This window comes from Myotis lucifugus, unplaced genomic scaffold (genome assembly GCF_000147115.1).
Source record: "Myotis lucifugus unplaced genomic scaffold, Myoluc2.0 scaffold_0, whole genome shotgun sequence".
Lineage (NCBI taxonomy): Eukaryota > Metazoa > Chordata > Mammalia > Chiroptera > Vespertilionidae > Myotis > Myotis lucifugus.
In genome coordinates, this window is record NW_005871048.1 from 41,902,648 (window position 1) to 41,919,311 (window position 16,664).

Sequence of the window (16,664 nt, forward strand, 5' to 3'; positions counted from 1 at the left end):
CTGGCCCCTCAGCAACTTGGCCGGGGCCTTGCGGGAGGCTTTGCCTCCCTTTGTTGCTTGGGCGGACAAAGGAATCCAAACCTCCCGCCCGGCTCTGGGCAGCCTCGTGGGCCTCCCACCGGCGCCCGCCATCCTTGGGGCCTATGGGGTGCTTCCCTTTTTTGTCCGTGGAGTTGATGGATTAATTTGCATTATTACCCCTTTTTATTTAGTATAAATGATTAAAAGCGTAATATGCCTAATTAGACCAGACGTCCTTCTGGACGTCCCTTCCTTCTGGACAAAGCCACAGCAGGCAGGGACTGAGGCAGTGGCAGCAGAGGCCCCTGGCCATGGCGGCGGCGGGTGGGGGCCGGGGCCAAGGCCCTTGCATGAATTTCGTGCATCAGGCCTCTAGTTATAAATAATGATATAATGAATCATGCATCTCTACACACTTGTGTGAATATTTCTGTATTAAATATTAAAGCTCAAAGGATATGAGCACTTAAAATTCAAAATATATTTCCAAACTGCAATCCAAAAACATTTTACTAATATATGCTTCTACCAACAAGACTCATAATTGTTTTTAGTCATTCATCAATTAATTGCTGAGTTCCTACAAGCCAAGTGCTACAATTTAAGAGTTAATGATACACAATTCAGGTCCTGAAAACACTTCACTTACATCTTAATTGTGGAATAATGACAAATTAAACAATAGTTATAACTCAACACTGCTATGGGAATATTGAGAAAGGGATAGCTAACAAACTTTCCAGAGAAAAGAGAGGGGTTAAGGGAAAGTATGCCACCGGAGGAGACATATAAGCAAAGTCTTAAGGAAGTCTGAATGTCAGAAGTAAGGGAAGGGCAGGCCAACTACAAGAAAGAGCACATATAAAGGTAGTCTTTAGGTATAGGAAGAACATTAAAAGTTGCTATAGTGTTCCTATAATCTATGGAGTAAAATTAATATTTTTCTGCCAAACCAGTGTGGCTCAATAGTTGAGCACTGACCTATGAACCAGGAGGTCACAGTCCAATTCCTGGTCAGGGCACATGCCCGGATTACAGGCTTGATCCTCAGTGGTGGGCATGCAGGAAGCAGCCGATCAATGATTCTCTCTCATCATTGATGTTTCTATCTCTCCCTCTGCCTGCCTCTCTGAAATCAATACAAACATATTGGAAAAATATTTTTTTTCTGATTCTATCTCTAACAAATTTTTTCAGGTACTTAAAAACACACTTTCAAACAAAAACATTTATTTTTTATTTTTTTAAGGAAGTTGAATCAGCTTTTAATATTGGAAGGCATTTTATTTAATTTATTTATTTTGGTTAATCCTCACTGGAAGATATTTTTTCCATTGATTTTAGAGAGAGTAGAAGGGAGTGGGGGGGGGGAAGAAGAGAGAGAGAGAAACATCATGTGAGAGAGCTACATCAACTGGCCACCTCCTACACATGTCCCATCTGGGGCAGGGAACCTGCAACCCAGGTACGTACCCTTGACTGGAATCGAACCCGTGACCCTTGGGTTCTGGGCCTGACACTCTAACCACTGAGAACACCAGCCAGGGCCAAACAAAAACATTTAGTAAGTCAGAAAGAGATCTCTATGTTTTAGAATGTCATCTAATATTTTGCCTACTAAAATATGAGAGGAAAGGATTAATTCTAAGAGAAAAAAATTTTAAAAAAGAGAAAAGGAAATTAAAAAACGTTCCTCTGAACACCAGTGAGGCGCCTGAGCACTGGTGGGTGGAAGGAGGAGGAGAAGGGATGGGAGGGAAAGCTCCTTCCAAAAAAGATGGGGCCCAGGAGAGTATTTCAGCAGCCCAGAGGGCAGGGCCAAAGATATGGATCTTCCCTAGGGCAGTGGAGGGAAGGGTGGCAGGGTATTTATCAGGGATTGGTGAATTTGCTAAGAATCTGCCAGGCTCCTGGAACTCTAGCACAGCCTGAGGGGAAAATTTTTTTGTAAGAGTCAGCAGTGTAAATAACAGGAAGTTATGTTGATTTAAATAAAAAATGAAATAAAACCTTCTAAGATCAGTAATTACAAATAGTTATACTTTAGCATGAAAAAACTATGTGAGTATGAGCAGTAATTAAAATAGAAAAATAAAGACTTACTGTTAACATGTGTGTGTCTAGTTCCGGAGGATCAATTAATCTAGCCACTGACTCCATAAACACAAAGAAAGCTATTACCATTAGAAAAAGTCCATTAATAAAGCCAGAGAGAATTTCTATTCGGCCATACCTAAAAATGTAGAATATATTTTTAGAAAAGGAAATGACAAATAGTTTAAAAGTATAACATTATTACTTTCCAAATGAGAAAACAAGTCCAAATTTTCAACTACATAAATAGTAATATTAGAAAGTTACCAAGATTTTAAACATCATACTAGTATGTTCCAAGGTACTTTCTGGACATATATCTGTTGAAATTTTATATATTTATCAATATATAAATGTTCCCTCTTTTACACAAAGCCTTTCCTAATTTCTTAGCAAGAAGTTATTTTTCCTTTAAGCCCTTAATGTGTGCTCTGTATCTCTGTCACAGCACATAGATTCTGCTTTATACCAAAATCATTTGTATTTTTGGCTCATTTATCTTTCAAAATATAAACAGTTGAAAATAAGAGCTGAATTTATTAATCTATTTAGAGTAGGTCTTATCAAAATACCTTGTACCAACAGGGGATTCTAATATTTGTTGAACTGAATTATTCATTTAATGAAAGGATATTTAATGTATAGCCCCTTCATTTTTAATACACCTAACAGCAAAAATGTGAATGATCATGTACATTCCATTGCCTCAAAGAAACATGTTGAGCAAAGAGCTCAATGTTTAACTATTTCCTCTTTGCCTATAAGAGGGATTTGCCAGGGAGTACAATCTTGAGCTTATTGCCAATTAGTATTTCTTAAACGTCTGGTTCATTTCCTCTTACATAGTTCAAATTAAAGAAAAACAAAACTCTGAAAAATTATTTGTATTAAGAATAATAAAATTTCATGTCCCTAAGATGGAATTTGCACTTAAGACTTTTTCATTGTACTGCATTACCTTGATAGTGTACCTACCCATAGGAGAAAATCCGAGTTGCTTTCCATCTACTCATTAGGGCAGCAAAAAGTCCCATGACCAAAGCAGAGCAGTCAAAGAGCATGTGAAATCCATCTGAGATCAGACCCAGACTATTGGTCAACACGCCATAAAATAATTCCACAAAGGTAAAAAGCTAAAATATAAAAATAAAAAAAAATAGGGGAGTGTGTTGGGAAATACTGTTTCAAGAGAGACTCACCAGAATTTAGTCGAGGATTTTACCCCAATTAACCCATATTATAACTTTAATTATACCCAATCTTTACTTGAAGATATAACTGCCTCTAGTTATTTAACTGGTATTTCTACTAAAACTGCATGTCATATAAATTGTAAGAAACTACGCTAACCAGATATGTCCATCTCATAAGTTATTTAAAAGGAGATGGTTTTATAGTTTTATTTATAGGTCTGTAGAATGCAATAAACTAAGCTTTAACATGTTAGCATCTGGTCTGTAGTGAGATCCTACAAGGAATAGATAACATCTTTAAAAGCTACTATATTTATTGATTTGAAACACTACACTAAACCGTTTCTAAAATGCCTCAAAAACTGTTTGCCTAAGTAGTCTGAATATAACCCTGTAATCTTCCTACTACTTAGAGAAAATGTAATTTTTTTAAAATTAAATCTTTATTGTTCAGATTATTACAGTTGTTCCTCTTTTTCCCCCCCATAGCTCCCCTCCACCCGGTTCCCACCCCACCCTCCGCCCTCACACCCCCTGCCCCCCGTCCTCATCCATAGGTGCATGATTTTTTTTTCAGTTTCTTCCTGCATCCCCCACACCCCTTTCCCCCCCAAGAATAGTCAGTCCACTCCCTTTCTATGCTCCTGATTCTATTATAATCACCAGTTTATTCTGTTCATCAGATTATTTATTCACTTGATTTTTAGATTCACTAGTTGTAGATGTGTATTTGTTGTTCATAGTTTGTATCTTTACCATTTTCTTCTTCTTCCTCTTCTTAAAGGATACCTTTCAGCATTTCATATAATACTGGTTTAGTGGTGAACTCCTTTAGCTTTTTCTTATCTGTGAAGCTCTTTATCTGACCTTCAATTCTGAATGATAGCTTTGCTGGATAAAGTAATCTTGGTTGTAGGTTCTTGGTATTCATCACTTTGAGTATTTCTTGCCACTCCCTTCTGGCCTGCAAAGTTTCTGTTGAGAAATCAGCTGACAGTCGTATGGGTACTCCCTTGTAGGTAACTGACTTTTTTTCTCTTGCTGCTTTTAAGATTCTCTTTGTCTTTTGCTTTTGGCATTTTAATTATGATGTGTCTTGGTGTGGTCCTCTTTGGATTCCTTTTGTTTGGGGTTCTCTGCGCATCCTGGACTTGTAAGTCTATTTCTTTCACCAGGTAGGGGAAGTTTTCTGTCATTATTTCTTCAAATAGGTTTTCAATATCTTGCTCTCTCTCTTCTTCTGGCACCCCTATAATTCGGATGTTGGTACGCTTGAAGCTGTCCCAGAGGCTCCTTACACTATCTTCATATTTTTGGATTCTTTTTTCTTTTTGTTTTTCCGGTTGGGTGTTTTTTGCTTCTTCGTATTTCAAATCTTTGACTGGATTCTTGCGATCCTCTAGTCTGCTGTTGTGAGTCTGTATAATATTCTTTATTTCAGTCAGTGTATGCTTAATTTCTAGTTGGTCCTTTATCACATCCTCGAGGGTCTCATTAGATTTCTTGAGGGTCTCATTAAGTTTATCGGTGGTTTCTAGAAAATTCTTGAAAAACCTTAAAAGTGTGGTTTTGAACTCTATATCCAGTGGTTTGCTTTCCTCCATTTCTGTCATTTGTGTCCTATTTCTTTGTCTTCGCATTTTTTTTATGCTTCGCTGTGTCGATAGAGTGGCTTTCTGTACTAGGTGTCCTATAGGGCCCAGTGGCTCAGCCTCCCCAATTACCTGAAGTAGACACTCTTGGTGCACCCCCTTGTGGGCTTTGTGCAGTCTTGTTGTAGTTAAGCCTTGATTGTTGTAGGTAACACTTGGAGGGATTGACCTCCAGGCCACTTGGCTGTGAGAATCAGCTGTGTCTGCAGTGGGAGAACTTCTGTGCTGGAGACACCCTTCCGGGGCAAGACTTGCTTCAGTGGGGCTTTGGTGCTCACTGAGTCTGCCCCGAGTGTGTCCTTTATGGATCCGAGGAGCTGCAATCTGGATGGTCCCACTCTGACCACCGGGCACACTGGCTCCTGGATCTCTAAGGAGGTGCTAATCTAGCCTCTGTCTAAGGCTATCCAGCAGGAGCCAGCTGTAACACAATGCAAGTTGCCCTGGGGCCTTGGGCCAGCTGCAGTTTGTTAGGTAATTATCAGATTGCAAAGGGCCAGGCCTTTCATATGCAAAAGCCTCCGTGGCTTGGGCAGGGCGGGGTCCCAGGGGATCAACAGGGCAGAGTGAGCAGTTATGGCTGCTCTCAGTCCTGCCCTCAGAGGCCCTGCTTCTCAGTGTCCCGGAAATTGCTGGAAGTAGCCCCGACAGAAAGCTGCCCTTGAGTCCCGACTGATGCCAGACAGTCCAGTTTCTCCCATATGAGTCTGGGTCCCCAGAGACTTGGCCGGAACTGGAGCTCAGAGCTTGAGACTCCCTCCCGATTGAAAAAGACAACCGTGTCCTCAGCTGCCAGCCCTCTCCGCATGCACCTCCGCACCTTTGTATTTTACTTCCGCACCACACCTCCTCTGAGTCTTGGTATGCTTTTCTCTTTCCTTCTAGTTGTAGAATTTCCACTCAGCCAGCCTTCCTGTGATTCTGGATGATGTCCGTTCCGTCTTTTAGTTGTATTTTTGAAGTGGTTGTGCGAGGCAGCAATCTCTGGTGTTTACCTATGCTGCCATCTTGGTTTCTCCCGAAAATGTAATTTTTTTTTCAATTTTTGTGAGTTTATTTGAGCCAAACTGTCGACATATGCTGGGAAGCAGAACCTCAATGAATTGAGATAATACTTGAGAAAATGTAATTTTAACCCATTTGTAATTACCAGAAATTTGGGAATTGCTATTATACCAGAATTGTCAGAATTAAAAGATTAAGCTTTTAAGATATACCGCTTATATTTTAAAATCTTACCAGATTCAAACACAAGAAGTAAAAGATCTGCCTAGAGTCATTCTCCTCGAGAATTTGTTTTAGTGATTCCTTAATAAACCTAGGAATGGATTGCGAGCTATGCTGAAAAGCATCACCCATGAAGTTATAAAGAGGTGTTCCTTCAGGAGAATATCCAATTAGGGTACCTTTCTGTCCTCTTTTAGAGGGAGATGATAAGATGTTAGCAGCTAAAAAGAGAGAGAAAAAAAGAATATTATAAAAGTTTAAGCTACCAAAACCCAACATAGTATTTGTCAGCACTAAATGCAAGCAGAATAAATTTCCAAATTGAGTAAATAATGTAATCATCAGAATCCAAAAGAAGAAATTTTCTAAGGAGAAAAAAGCTTACACAAAATGAAGAATATAGCGCTCACTACCACTCCTCCAGACAGGACGTGTTCAGTGCTCTCCTGGTGTGCTGCTCTGTTCATAGCCCGGAGCTGGTCTGTTATTGGATGCGTCCAAAAATTTCCAAAAAGTAGAGCACTAATGAAAATGGTGAAGGATCCATAGCGGGCACATTTGTTAACTTCTATTTTGACTGAACAAATGGCATCAACATAGAAATCCAGGATCATGATTAAAAAGATAACCGTTGTGAAAGGCATAATGAGAGAAAACCAAGACTCGACTTTACTCTAGAAATAAAATAAAAAAAATTGGGGGGGGAGGTCAATTTTATAACGGTATAAGTTCATATCTTTTAAGATGTTTAAGTTAATCCCTTTATGTATAACAAATGTTCTCGTGATTCAATATGATTTGTACAATGCCCAAATAAAGACCTATAAGATACTGGCACATTTCCCCAATATTCCCCAAAGTATTAAAAACAAAAGCACTTGGGTTCAGTACTTTTTAAAATAATAGGTGACCCAAAATCCTTGTGCCTAACCCAGGGGTGGGTAAACTTTTTGACTCGAGGGCCACAATGGGTTCTTAAACTGGACCGGAGGGCCGGAACAAAAGCCTGGATGGAGTGTTTGTGTGAACTAATATAAATTCAAAGTAAACATCATTACATAAAAGGGTACGGTCTATTTTTTTTTTAGTTTTATTCATTTCAAACGGGCCAGATCCGGCCCGTGGGCCGTAGTTTGCCCACGGCTGGCCTAACCCATGGTGTGTATTAAATTGTTTCAACTGATTCCTTTGAGCCATAGGCATGGGAAGGTATATAAATATAATGGTACTTGATTTGATTTCTCTATAAACAATAAAATTAAAAAGTTTTCAAAAACTACAAAGAAAAAGCAAAGATAATTTAAGCCACTTGCAACCTCAAATTGAAATAAAATACAATGTACCAAACTAAAATTTATAAGTAATAGCAATTCATTTTACTTATTACCAATAAATTCCTGATCTTACCTCAGTTGTCACAGAAAGAACAATGACCCATGGACACAAGAGAAGCACAGAAACAAGATGGGATAAAGCTTGAAGACGTTTGGCTCCACCAACATCTATAGAGAGCTTTCTGGAAGCTGTATGAAAGCCAACTTTACAACACAAAGCCAGTACTAGCAATAATACTCCGCCCTATGAGCAAAATTAGATAATTCTCATTAGAAATAACACAGTCCAATATTCAATCCTTAAATACATAATATTTGAAGAGATGAACTAGTTTTTCCATATCCCAAATTCCTGAACTACTAAAATGGCAGGCAGTACTGTAAATTATTGGTAACTTATTTTAAACACTTTTAAAGTTATAGTTGTAAATTTTCAGAATCTTTGATCACATTAGCAACAAAGAAAAGAACATACCTTGTGATCTGCCACACCTAAGAAGGCAATGGCTGTGTAAAGCATGTGAGTTAGAGCGCTGTCATGATGTCCTTCAGCTAAGTGAGTTGGAGTAAAGGAAAAAATTGCAAATATTAACTCACTGCCCTGAAGTCCTCCTGGAATTTTTGGTACATTATTTTAGGTTGACTATAGACTAGTCCGGGGCCCCAAACCTGACTACCCTCAATAGTTTCCCTTAAAACAAAAATAATTTAAAAATTAATTCTGGGATATTACTAATAAGTTGGCTGTTCTGTATTCCTTTTGTCATCTCCAAAACAATTATAATAGTGCCTAAGATATAGCTGTTAAATTTTAGTTCTTAACCTCCAGGAGACATATATATATACTGTAAGTAGAACAAAGGGACAAGAGCAAGGACCCTCCCTGGACCACTACTATCCAATGGACTTGCTCTTTTAGAATGACTTTATTTATTAATTATATACATTTTTATTGATTTCAGAGAGGAAGGGAGAGGGAGAGAGAGAGAGAGAGAGAGAGAGAGAGAGAGAGAGAGAGAGAGAAACATCAATGATAAGAGAGAATCATTCATCAGCTATCTCCTGCACACCCACTACTGGAGATTGAGCTTGCAACCCAGGCATGCCCTGACCAGGAATCGAACCATGACTTCATAGTCATGGGTTGACACTCAACCACTGAGTCACACCAGTGGGGCTAGAATAACTTTTAAAATCAGTCCTAAATCTGTTTCTAAGTCATTAACCACATAGACCTCATCAAAGCAAGCAAAAAACAAACTCCTGTTACTTGAGAGCAAGAGAGTGAATATCAAGGGTATGTGAGATAGCTGTACTGCAAGCAACAGGAGTTTTTCAAAGTCATGGCACCCTCTTTTATTGTAACAAAGTAAACTGATACAACTAAGTTTTTGGGCAGTGAGTAGCTATAACCAGGAGAATAAAAAAATGGTGTTCTAAGTTCTGATAAATAGAGTGGGCAAAAAAATATGTATGGATAAGAAAGAAAACAAATTAGGTCATAGAGGAAAGTGAATAGACATATTTGACTCAAAAGTTGTGTTTACATAAGAGAAAATTGGGAGCTGAATCAGAGATAATAATTTAGAGCAAGAGAGTGAATATCAAATTTAAAAACGAACTTTTTTTTTCTGGCAAGAAGATGCCAAACATTTTTCATCTAAAATTTATATTTAACTAGAGGCCCTGTGCACCGGTGGGGTCCCTCAGCCTGGCTGGCGCCCTCTTGCAATCAGGGACCTCTTGGGGGATGTCGGACTGCCAGTTTTGACCCAATCCCTGCAGGCCAGGCCGAGGGACTCCATTGGTGCAACGAATCCCTCTGAGATTCATCAGTCTATTCCATGTTTCCATGCCTGTGCATTGAGCATCTGCCCCCTGGTGGTCAATATGTGTCATAGCTACAGGTCGAACAGTTGCTTAGGCTTTTATATATATAGATAATTGCCAGTGACTTCTAAAACAACCATTTAAATTATTAAATTACAAGGGAGCAAATAGATTGATTTTGTTGTGTTAAATCATTTATTTAGCATGAGGTCAATGTAAAATACTTTTACTGTCCCTAAATTTCTTGATAGTTTAATTCAGTCATTCCATTTCCCATTCTGCCAGTCTTTTATTTTTCTACAACAATAAATAACTCTGATCTGTTGCAAAAGGATACGGTGTTCAGCCATTTTAGCCATGAGATCATCATTGTCGAAAAGCAATAGGCAGATCACAGCAATAATAAAAAAAGCAGCCCCCCTTGTCTGGAAATGAAGAGAATAATCTTAAGAATGGCTTTTTCAAGAACTGATTTTTAAGACCATGATTACACAAATGTGAAAAAAATTTTTTGCAAATTAACAATTAAGGTAAAATAACACCTGACATTAGAGCCCTTATACTGTACAATATAAATTTACAGTATTAACAGTAAGGTAAAAGTAAAGAGCTCTAATAAATTCTGCAGGATATTTTAAGGGTACTTAAGACACATAATAATGACAACTTCAATTGTATACTTACTAATATGGCTAGCCATGTTACCATACACAAACAATTATTGTTCACAGAATTAATCTTTGCAAATGTTATTTTGCTTTTGATTGAAAAGCCCAAGTAGGTAAAGAATAATTATTAAGGACTTAACAGTTAATTTATAATAATATCAATATTCTAGGTACCACTCCTCTAGGGGAAAGAAGTAAAAAGCTATATTAAGAAAGCTAGCAAAGTATTTTTAATATCTAGTAAAGGTGTAAGGCACTTAAAAGCTGACAAACTTTTTATGTTCTCATTCCAGGGAAAGGATTTTGACAGAAGAAAATTATAGAAAGGACATACTAACTTAGTTTTTACAAATACTTCAGTTTATACAAAAGCAATTTAAATAGCATTATTATACATTCTATATTTACAAATTTACAGGTATAATACCAGATACTTTCATTAAATAAAAATTTAAAATGAAAAGTGAAGATCCTATTTTACTTATTACATGTTACTACTACACTTGATAAATTATTACTGTGGTAGATATTTTGACAAAAGTCAGTACACATAAACCACACAATTTAAAATTTTGTTAATTTTTATTGAATCAGAATATGGCAACATCAACAATACTCAAATATGGAGAATTTAATCTAATCCTTTATTAACAAAGAGGGCAACTGAGAATTTTGTAGTGCTTTAGTCATAACTAAGGAAAAAACCCACTGAGTCCTGAATAAATGCTGAGATTCATTACTGACACTAATGAGCGGATATGCAAGATCTATACTCTAATTTCTGATTATTGGTGCAGCAAAATTTGTGTTTTGTTTTTTTAATGTTTTGAATCCTTTGTATTTCTTTTGTGAGTTGTTTTCCCCTGTTTGCTCATTTCTGTTGAGGATCTTAAGCATTTTTATTAACTGACTTATATTTTAAAGACGTGTAAAGCTTTTTTTGATGGCAATTTGCTGTGTTAGTTTGTTGTTTGCAAAATGATTTCTGTTATATAAAAGCCTGTAATCATTATGAAGTTAAATTTAAATGTATTGAATTTTCCCTTTGTGATTTTAAAAATTATTTATTTTTCAATTACAGTTAACATAAAGTATTATATTAGTTTCAGGTGTACAACATAGTGATTAGACATTTATATACCTTACAAAGTGACTTTGTGATATTTTCCCTACTGCTTTTATGCTTTTACAAATATCTTCCACAAAACTCTTCAATTCACTTGACATTTATTTTGGAGTACTCTGTAAGTTAGGGGAGAAGCTTATACAGTGGCATATGCTTTAATATTAATGATCCAATGTGGAATCTACAGTCTCTCACTCTGTACTTGGCACGTTACTTTATTTTATTCATCTTGTCTCCATTACTTAGCCTGAAAGTCTAAGGGGACTATTATATTTTGTTTTTCCTTTCCCCTATAACCAGAATAGTGTACCATGCATAGGAAACATTTAATTTGGTAAATAGCAATATTGCAGTTGTAAGAACTGGAATTACAGATGGATGACTCATTTACTAAAAATAATACTTAAATTATAAGTTGAATAGGGATGCCTAGTTGGCAAAATGCTGTATAAATATTCATAAAAAATGTTCATCAAACTTTAAATAAGGTTCTTAGGTATTTTCCAAAAATGATGTCTGGGGATTAAAAACTAGGTGGGAAAGGGTTCAGGTATAGCATAAAGGAGATGTGGTGATCAATCAGTTCTGTATCTTGATTGTGGCAGTAGTTACCCGAATCTACACATATAAACACACATGAGTGTATTTAAAATTGGTGAAAACTGAATAAGGTCTATGGATTGTACCAATGTCAATTCCTGGTTTTGACAGTATAATTGAGTTGGGTAAGAAGTTACTACTGAAACTGAGTGAAGGGCACAAAGACTACTCTACTATTTATGCAACTTTCTAGGAATATATAATGATGCCAAAAAGGTTATAAGAAAAATGTAAAATTAATAGAAAAAGCCCCTGCATTCTTTCAAATGTTAAAATATACTATTTTGTTGCTTTGGATAACATTTCAAGTGTATACTTTCAATTTTCAAGTAGCTAATAATGGAAAATTCTACCTTTGCTGGTCCTCCTCCAGAACCAGTGAACAAAACACTGAGTAGGGAGATGACAACAGTATCACTGTGTTCAAATAGCAGCAAAGTCCTACAAGAATAAAACATATCATTCGTGAAATATATCTGATCTTTATAAAAAAGCATTAATTCAACTAGAGTGAAAGAAAAGAAATATTTCCCCTTGATTCACAAAACATTATGAGAAAAATAGGAATAGCGGCTTTGGAAAATATTTTGGCATTATCTACTTTAGAAAGGCTGAAGCTATAAATACTCAACAGTACTACTCATAGAATTATATCATACAGATTTCTTGTATTTGTGTACTTGGGAACACTTATAAAGACACCAGCATTGTTTGCAGTAGCCTAATATTGGAAATAACCTGTTAAGATAGATGATGTAAATTAGAATATATCCATTTAGTGGACTATATTATACAGCAGTAAGAATGAATGAAATTCCATGAATATACTAATACAAAATTGTACACTTTAAAAGTCCTATAGACTGAATATTTGTGTGCCCTCCCCCAACCTATTCATATGTTGAACCCAATCCCTAATGTATCCTAAAGGTAGAGTCCTCATGGATGGGATTAGTGCCCTTATAAAAAAGACCACAGAGAGCTCCCTTGCTTCTTCTACCAAATACTGAATATATCTCACCTTGATCGTGAATTTGTCAGCTTCCAGAACTATGAGAAATAAATGTGTTGTTTATAAGACACTCAATCTGTGGTACTTGGTTATAGCAGCCCAATGGAAAAAGTATGCTGCAGAAAAATACATGCAAGTAAAAAACTTGCAAAGTTAACCATTAAAAAGAAGAAGAAATATGTACATATATGGTAAAACTATAAAGAAAAGCAAGCCCTATATATTTGTTGAGTTGTACCCAATGCTATAGAAGTCATAGAAGCATTTGTATGTATTTTGACACAAATATTTGACATAAAATCTAATGGAACAAAACTAATATTCAAAATGAAGAGATATAAACAAGCATTCAAAATATATATTTTTATTTACCTTAGTGGTCCACAAAGAGTGAGGCCAAAAAACCACAAGAGTGAAATGATACACCCAGCAACTGCATGTTTAAATATTTTGATCCACTATAAATGGAAACAAAACATTAAAAATGTCAGTCATAAATATCTGAAAATCTTAATACACATAGGGAAATATAATAATGGTAATACAAATATTTTAAAGGCTAATTACATATTTTGAAATTTAATAGAAAATGTTAAGATCCTTTAACTAAATTTGAATTTGAAGACAGTATTCTGGTTTCCAGGAGTCTGTTGGATCTTGAAATCTTTTTCTATACAGTACAATTTTCCGTTCCCTCCCACTTAGTTTATCACTAATGTACTAGGAACATTTAATATTTTAGTCTTTAAATTCTTTTCCATCAGGAATAGTAAGTGCTTCAATAATTTGAAGAGAGAGAAGAAAAGTTATGATGTGTTTTAAAATATTAATCCTATTTTTAAAAACAACCTTGGTCTCTAAAACAGAGGTACTTAATTTGCCATTCTAATAAAAAATCATGGCACAGATTTCCAAAAGCAAACATGTAATAGGGGATTAACTACTATCCAAACAGGTGGTAATATGAGATTATGCAGAATGAAGGACATTTCTGGTATGCATCTTGAACCTCAGATGCCTAAAGGGAATAATGATAATGATGACGAGGGTGACATAGTATGTATTGCATACTCTATATGTTAGGCACTATTTTAAGAATTTATATGTATAAACTCATTTATTCCTATGGAAGGGAGGTATTATTATTTCCACTTAAGTCAAATGACTTTGTAATAGGCTCTGGGTCATGTCTCCATGTCTGACTTGTAAACCTTTCAGAAAAAAGATCCTGCACTAAAAAAAATAATCATATGCATGTTTTAAAAATGTTCTAGCCTTTTCTGCATTTTTAAAAATTCCATTATCTTACAACTTCATAGTTCATTCTTGACGCTCCAATTCTGAATAGACAAGCTAACTTTGGGAATGTTCTGCTTTGCACTTAAATTATTTGTTAAGTAACCCTGATCAAGGAAAGAGCACTGTCATCTGGCCTACTGACTGGGAAGCAGCTAGGGAAAAGGATTCAGCAAAAAACTCACCTGGTGTCTGGTAATACTTTTTCCAGAAGAAAATGGCTTTTGAAACAAAACCATAAGAAATGCAGTCCTGTGAATATTGAAACATTAATATATTAATCAATCTTAAATTCAAGGTTTGGTTTTAAGTAAAGACACTTATTTTAGATAAATACATACACTAGAACTTGAAAGTTCTTTAGAGGTACGTTAACCTCTAAAGAAATTATACTAAAGAACAATACTGTGTGTGTGTGTGTTTAATTTCAGAGAGAGGGAGAGAGAAAAACATCAATGATTAGAGAGAATCACCAGTAGCTGCTTCCTACAGGCCCGCTACTGGTGATTAAGCCTGAAACCCAGGCATGCGCCCTGACCCAGAATTGACTCCTGGTTCATGCTCAACCAGTGAGCCACAGTGGCCAGACAATACTAATTTCAATAAGGCAGCCACTGCAACATTTTGGGACTCTTTTTTTTGCAGTTGCCTTCTGAACCAGTTCAAAAGCCAAAAAAGAAAAGGATATTATTTCATACTTGAAATACCAAAGAAAATAATCCCAATTTTATCCAAAATTTAGTAATAACAAATCTTAATAGAAATGAATAAAGTATTAATTATATGTCCTTACCTTTCACTTTCCCAAAATCCTATATAATAAGAGGCCAATATGCAAATTGACTGAACGGCAGAACTACCGGTCGCTATGACACGCACTGACCACCAGAGGGCATATGCTCAATGCAGGAGCTGCCCCCTGGTGCTCAGTGCGCTCCCACAGGGGGAGCGCTGCTCAGCCAGAAGCTGGGCTCATGGCCTCTCCCGCCTCCACGGCAGCGCTAAGGATGTCTGACTGCCGGCTTAGGGCCTAAGCCAGCAGTTGGACATCCCCCGAGGGCTCCCAGACTGCAAGAGGGTGCAGGCCATGCTGAGGGACGCCCCCCCCAAGTGCACGAATTTCATGCACCGGGCCTCTAGTAGTTATATAAAAATGCATACAAATATTGCTTAAAATTTCCTAGTCTAGTATCACTTTCCATAATTATTACTAAAATTATACTCCCAGGAGTTCTTAACATATTTTTATTAACACAGAGGGTGATCACTATCAATCTCAAGGTCCAGAGAATCTTTATTTAGAGAGAATTTCTTACTATATGCAGAATGTTAAATTTATACTATACTAGAGGCCCAGTGCACAAAATTTGTGCACTCGGGGGCGGTCCCTCAGCCCGGCCTGTGCCCTCTCGCAGTATGGAGCCATCGGGGGATGTCCGATTGATGGCTTAGGCCCACTCCAGGACATCCTTAGTGCTGCCGCGAAAGTGGGAGAGTCTCCTGCCACTGCCACTGTGCTCGCCAGCCGTGAGCCCAGCTCAGGGCTTCTGACCACCAGGGGGTAGCTCCTGCATTGAGCGTCAGCCCCCTGGTGGTCAGTGCGCATCATAGCAACTGGTCATTCCGCCATTTTGTCAATTTGCATATTAGCTTTTTATTATATAGGATAAGGATCCTGTACTGTGAAGGAAACATGTAGTGAACATAGCCCAGCATAGTTTATCTTAGAAAATAAGGAACATCTGTAACATTCTATGCCTGCTGGAAGATTATGTCTGCTGGAAGATTGGACTATACTGGTGGTATGGCCTGGGAATCCCTAGGGCCCCTGAGACCCTTTTAGGGCGTCTATCTCTACATAAACTAATAAATTATTTGCTTGCCTCTTATTCCCTCAGGGGTATACAGGGAGCTTTCAGAAGCTAGCTGACATTAAGATACTGCAACAGATTGTGGCTGAAACAGAATGAGAATCTAGCTGTCTTCAATTAAGCAGAAATTTTCCAAACCCTCCTTAACACAAATGAAGGTAAAAGTCTATGTTTTTGGCAAGCTATTAGAGTATAACAATCCCTTTTGTAAAAAAAATTTTCACCTAGGGATATGCTTATTGATTTTAGAGAGAGAGGAAAGGGGAGAGGGAGGGGGGGAGGGAAGGAGGGAGAGAGAGAAAGAGAGAAAGATCAATGTGCTCCGACTGGGGATCGAACCTGAAAACCAGGTATGTGCCCAAACTGGAAATTGAACCGGAAACCTTTTGGTATACAAGACAACACTTTAACCAATGAAGCCACACTGGCCAGGGCTTTTTATTTATTTATTTATTGTTTTAATCAATCTCCTTGTACTGCTAACCTTAGATATTCTATTTCAAAATATTCCACATAAAATTTCCTAAATATACTCAGTTAAAACAGGATTTTCAAAGAAATAAAAAAACATTAAGGAAAAAAAGAACCATACACACTCACCCAAGCTTTAATATAAAAATGAACTGAACAATGTGAACTGCTTTTAGGAGATCATATGATTCAAAAAGTCCCACTGCCTTCCAAGAATTTAGTGAAACATAGTAACACAATATATTTTCGTGAATCTGAAAAATAAAAGC

General features: G+C 36.9%; 1 protein-coding gene and 1 long non-coding RNA gene across 3 annotated transcripts in view; one reads left to right on the top strand and one right to left on the bottom strand.

The window, feature by feature from the left end:
- The window catches only part of LOC111825263, a 30,015-nt gene that overhangs the window by 10,404 nt on the left and 2,947 nt on the right, over window positions 1–16,664 (top strand). The window contains exon 2 of the long non-coding RNA XR_002828433.1: window positions 15,952–16,082. This is a non-coding gene — a long non-coding RNA (uncharacterized LOC111825263). The remainder of the gene's footprint in view (window positions 1–15,951; window positions 16,083–16,664) is intronic.
- The window catches only part of SLC30A5 (solute carrier family 30 member 5), a 29,320-nt gene that overhangs the window by 6,734 nt on the left and 5,922 nt on the right, over window positions 1–16,664 (bottom strand). For both annotated transcript variants that reach the window (XM_023751200.1, XM_014452168.2), the window contains exons 2-12: window positions 16,525–16,649; window positions 14,239–14,305; window positions 13,130–13,215; window positions 12,099–12,186; window positions 9,689–9,776; window positions 7,997–8,073; window positions 7,595–7,765; window positions 6,573–6,861; window positions 6,200–6,408; window positions 3,091–3,248; window positions 2,125–2,254 (exon numbers count right to left, since the gene is read on the bottom strand). In XM_023751200.1, coding sequence (XP_023606968.1) covers window positions 2,125–2,254; window positions 3,091–3,248; window positions 6,200–6,408; window positions 6,573–6,861; window positions 7,595–7,765; window positions 7,997–8,073; window positions 9,689–9,776; window positions 12,099–12,186; window positions 13,130–13,215; window positions 14,239–14,292 — 1,350 coding nt within the window. In that variant the 5' untranslated portion in view covers window positions 14,293–14,305; window positions 16,525–16,649. The remainder of the gene's footprint in view (window positions 1–2,124; window positions 2,255–3,090; window positions 3,249–6,199; window positions 6,409–6,572; window positions 6,862–7,594; window positions 7,766–7,996; window positions 8,074–9,688; window positions 9,777–12,098; window positions 12,187–13,129; window positions 13,216–14,238; window positions 14,306–16,524; window positions 16,650–16,664) is intronic.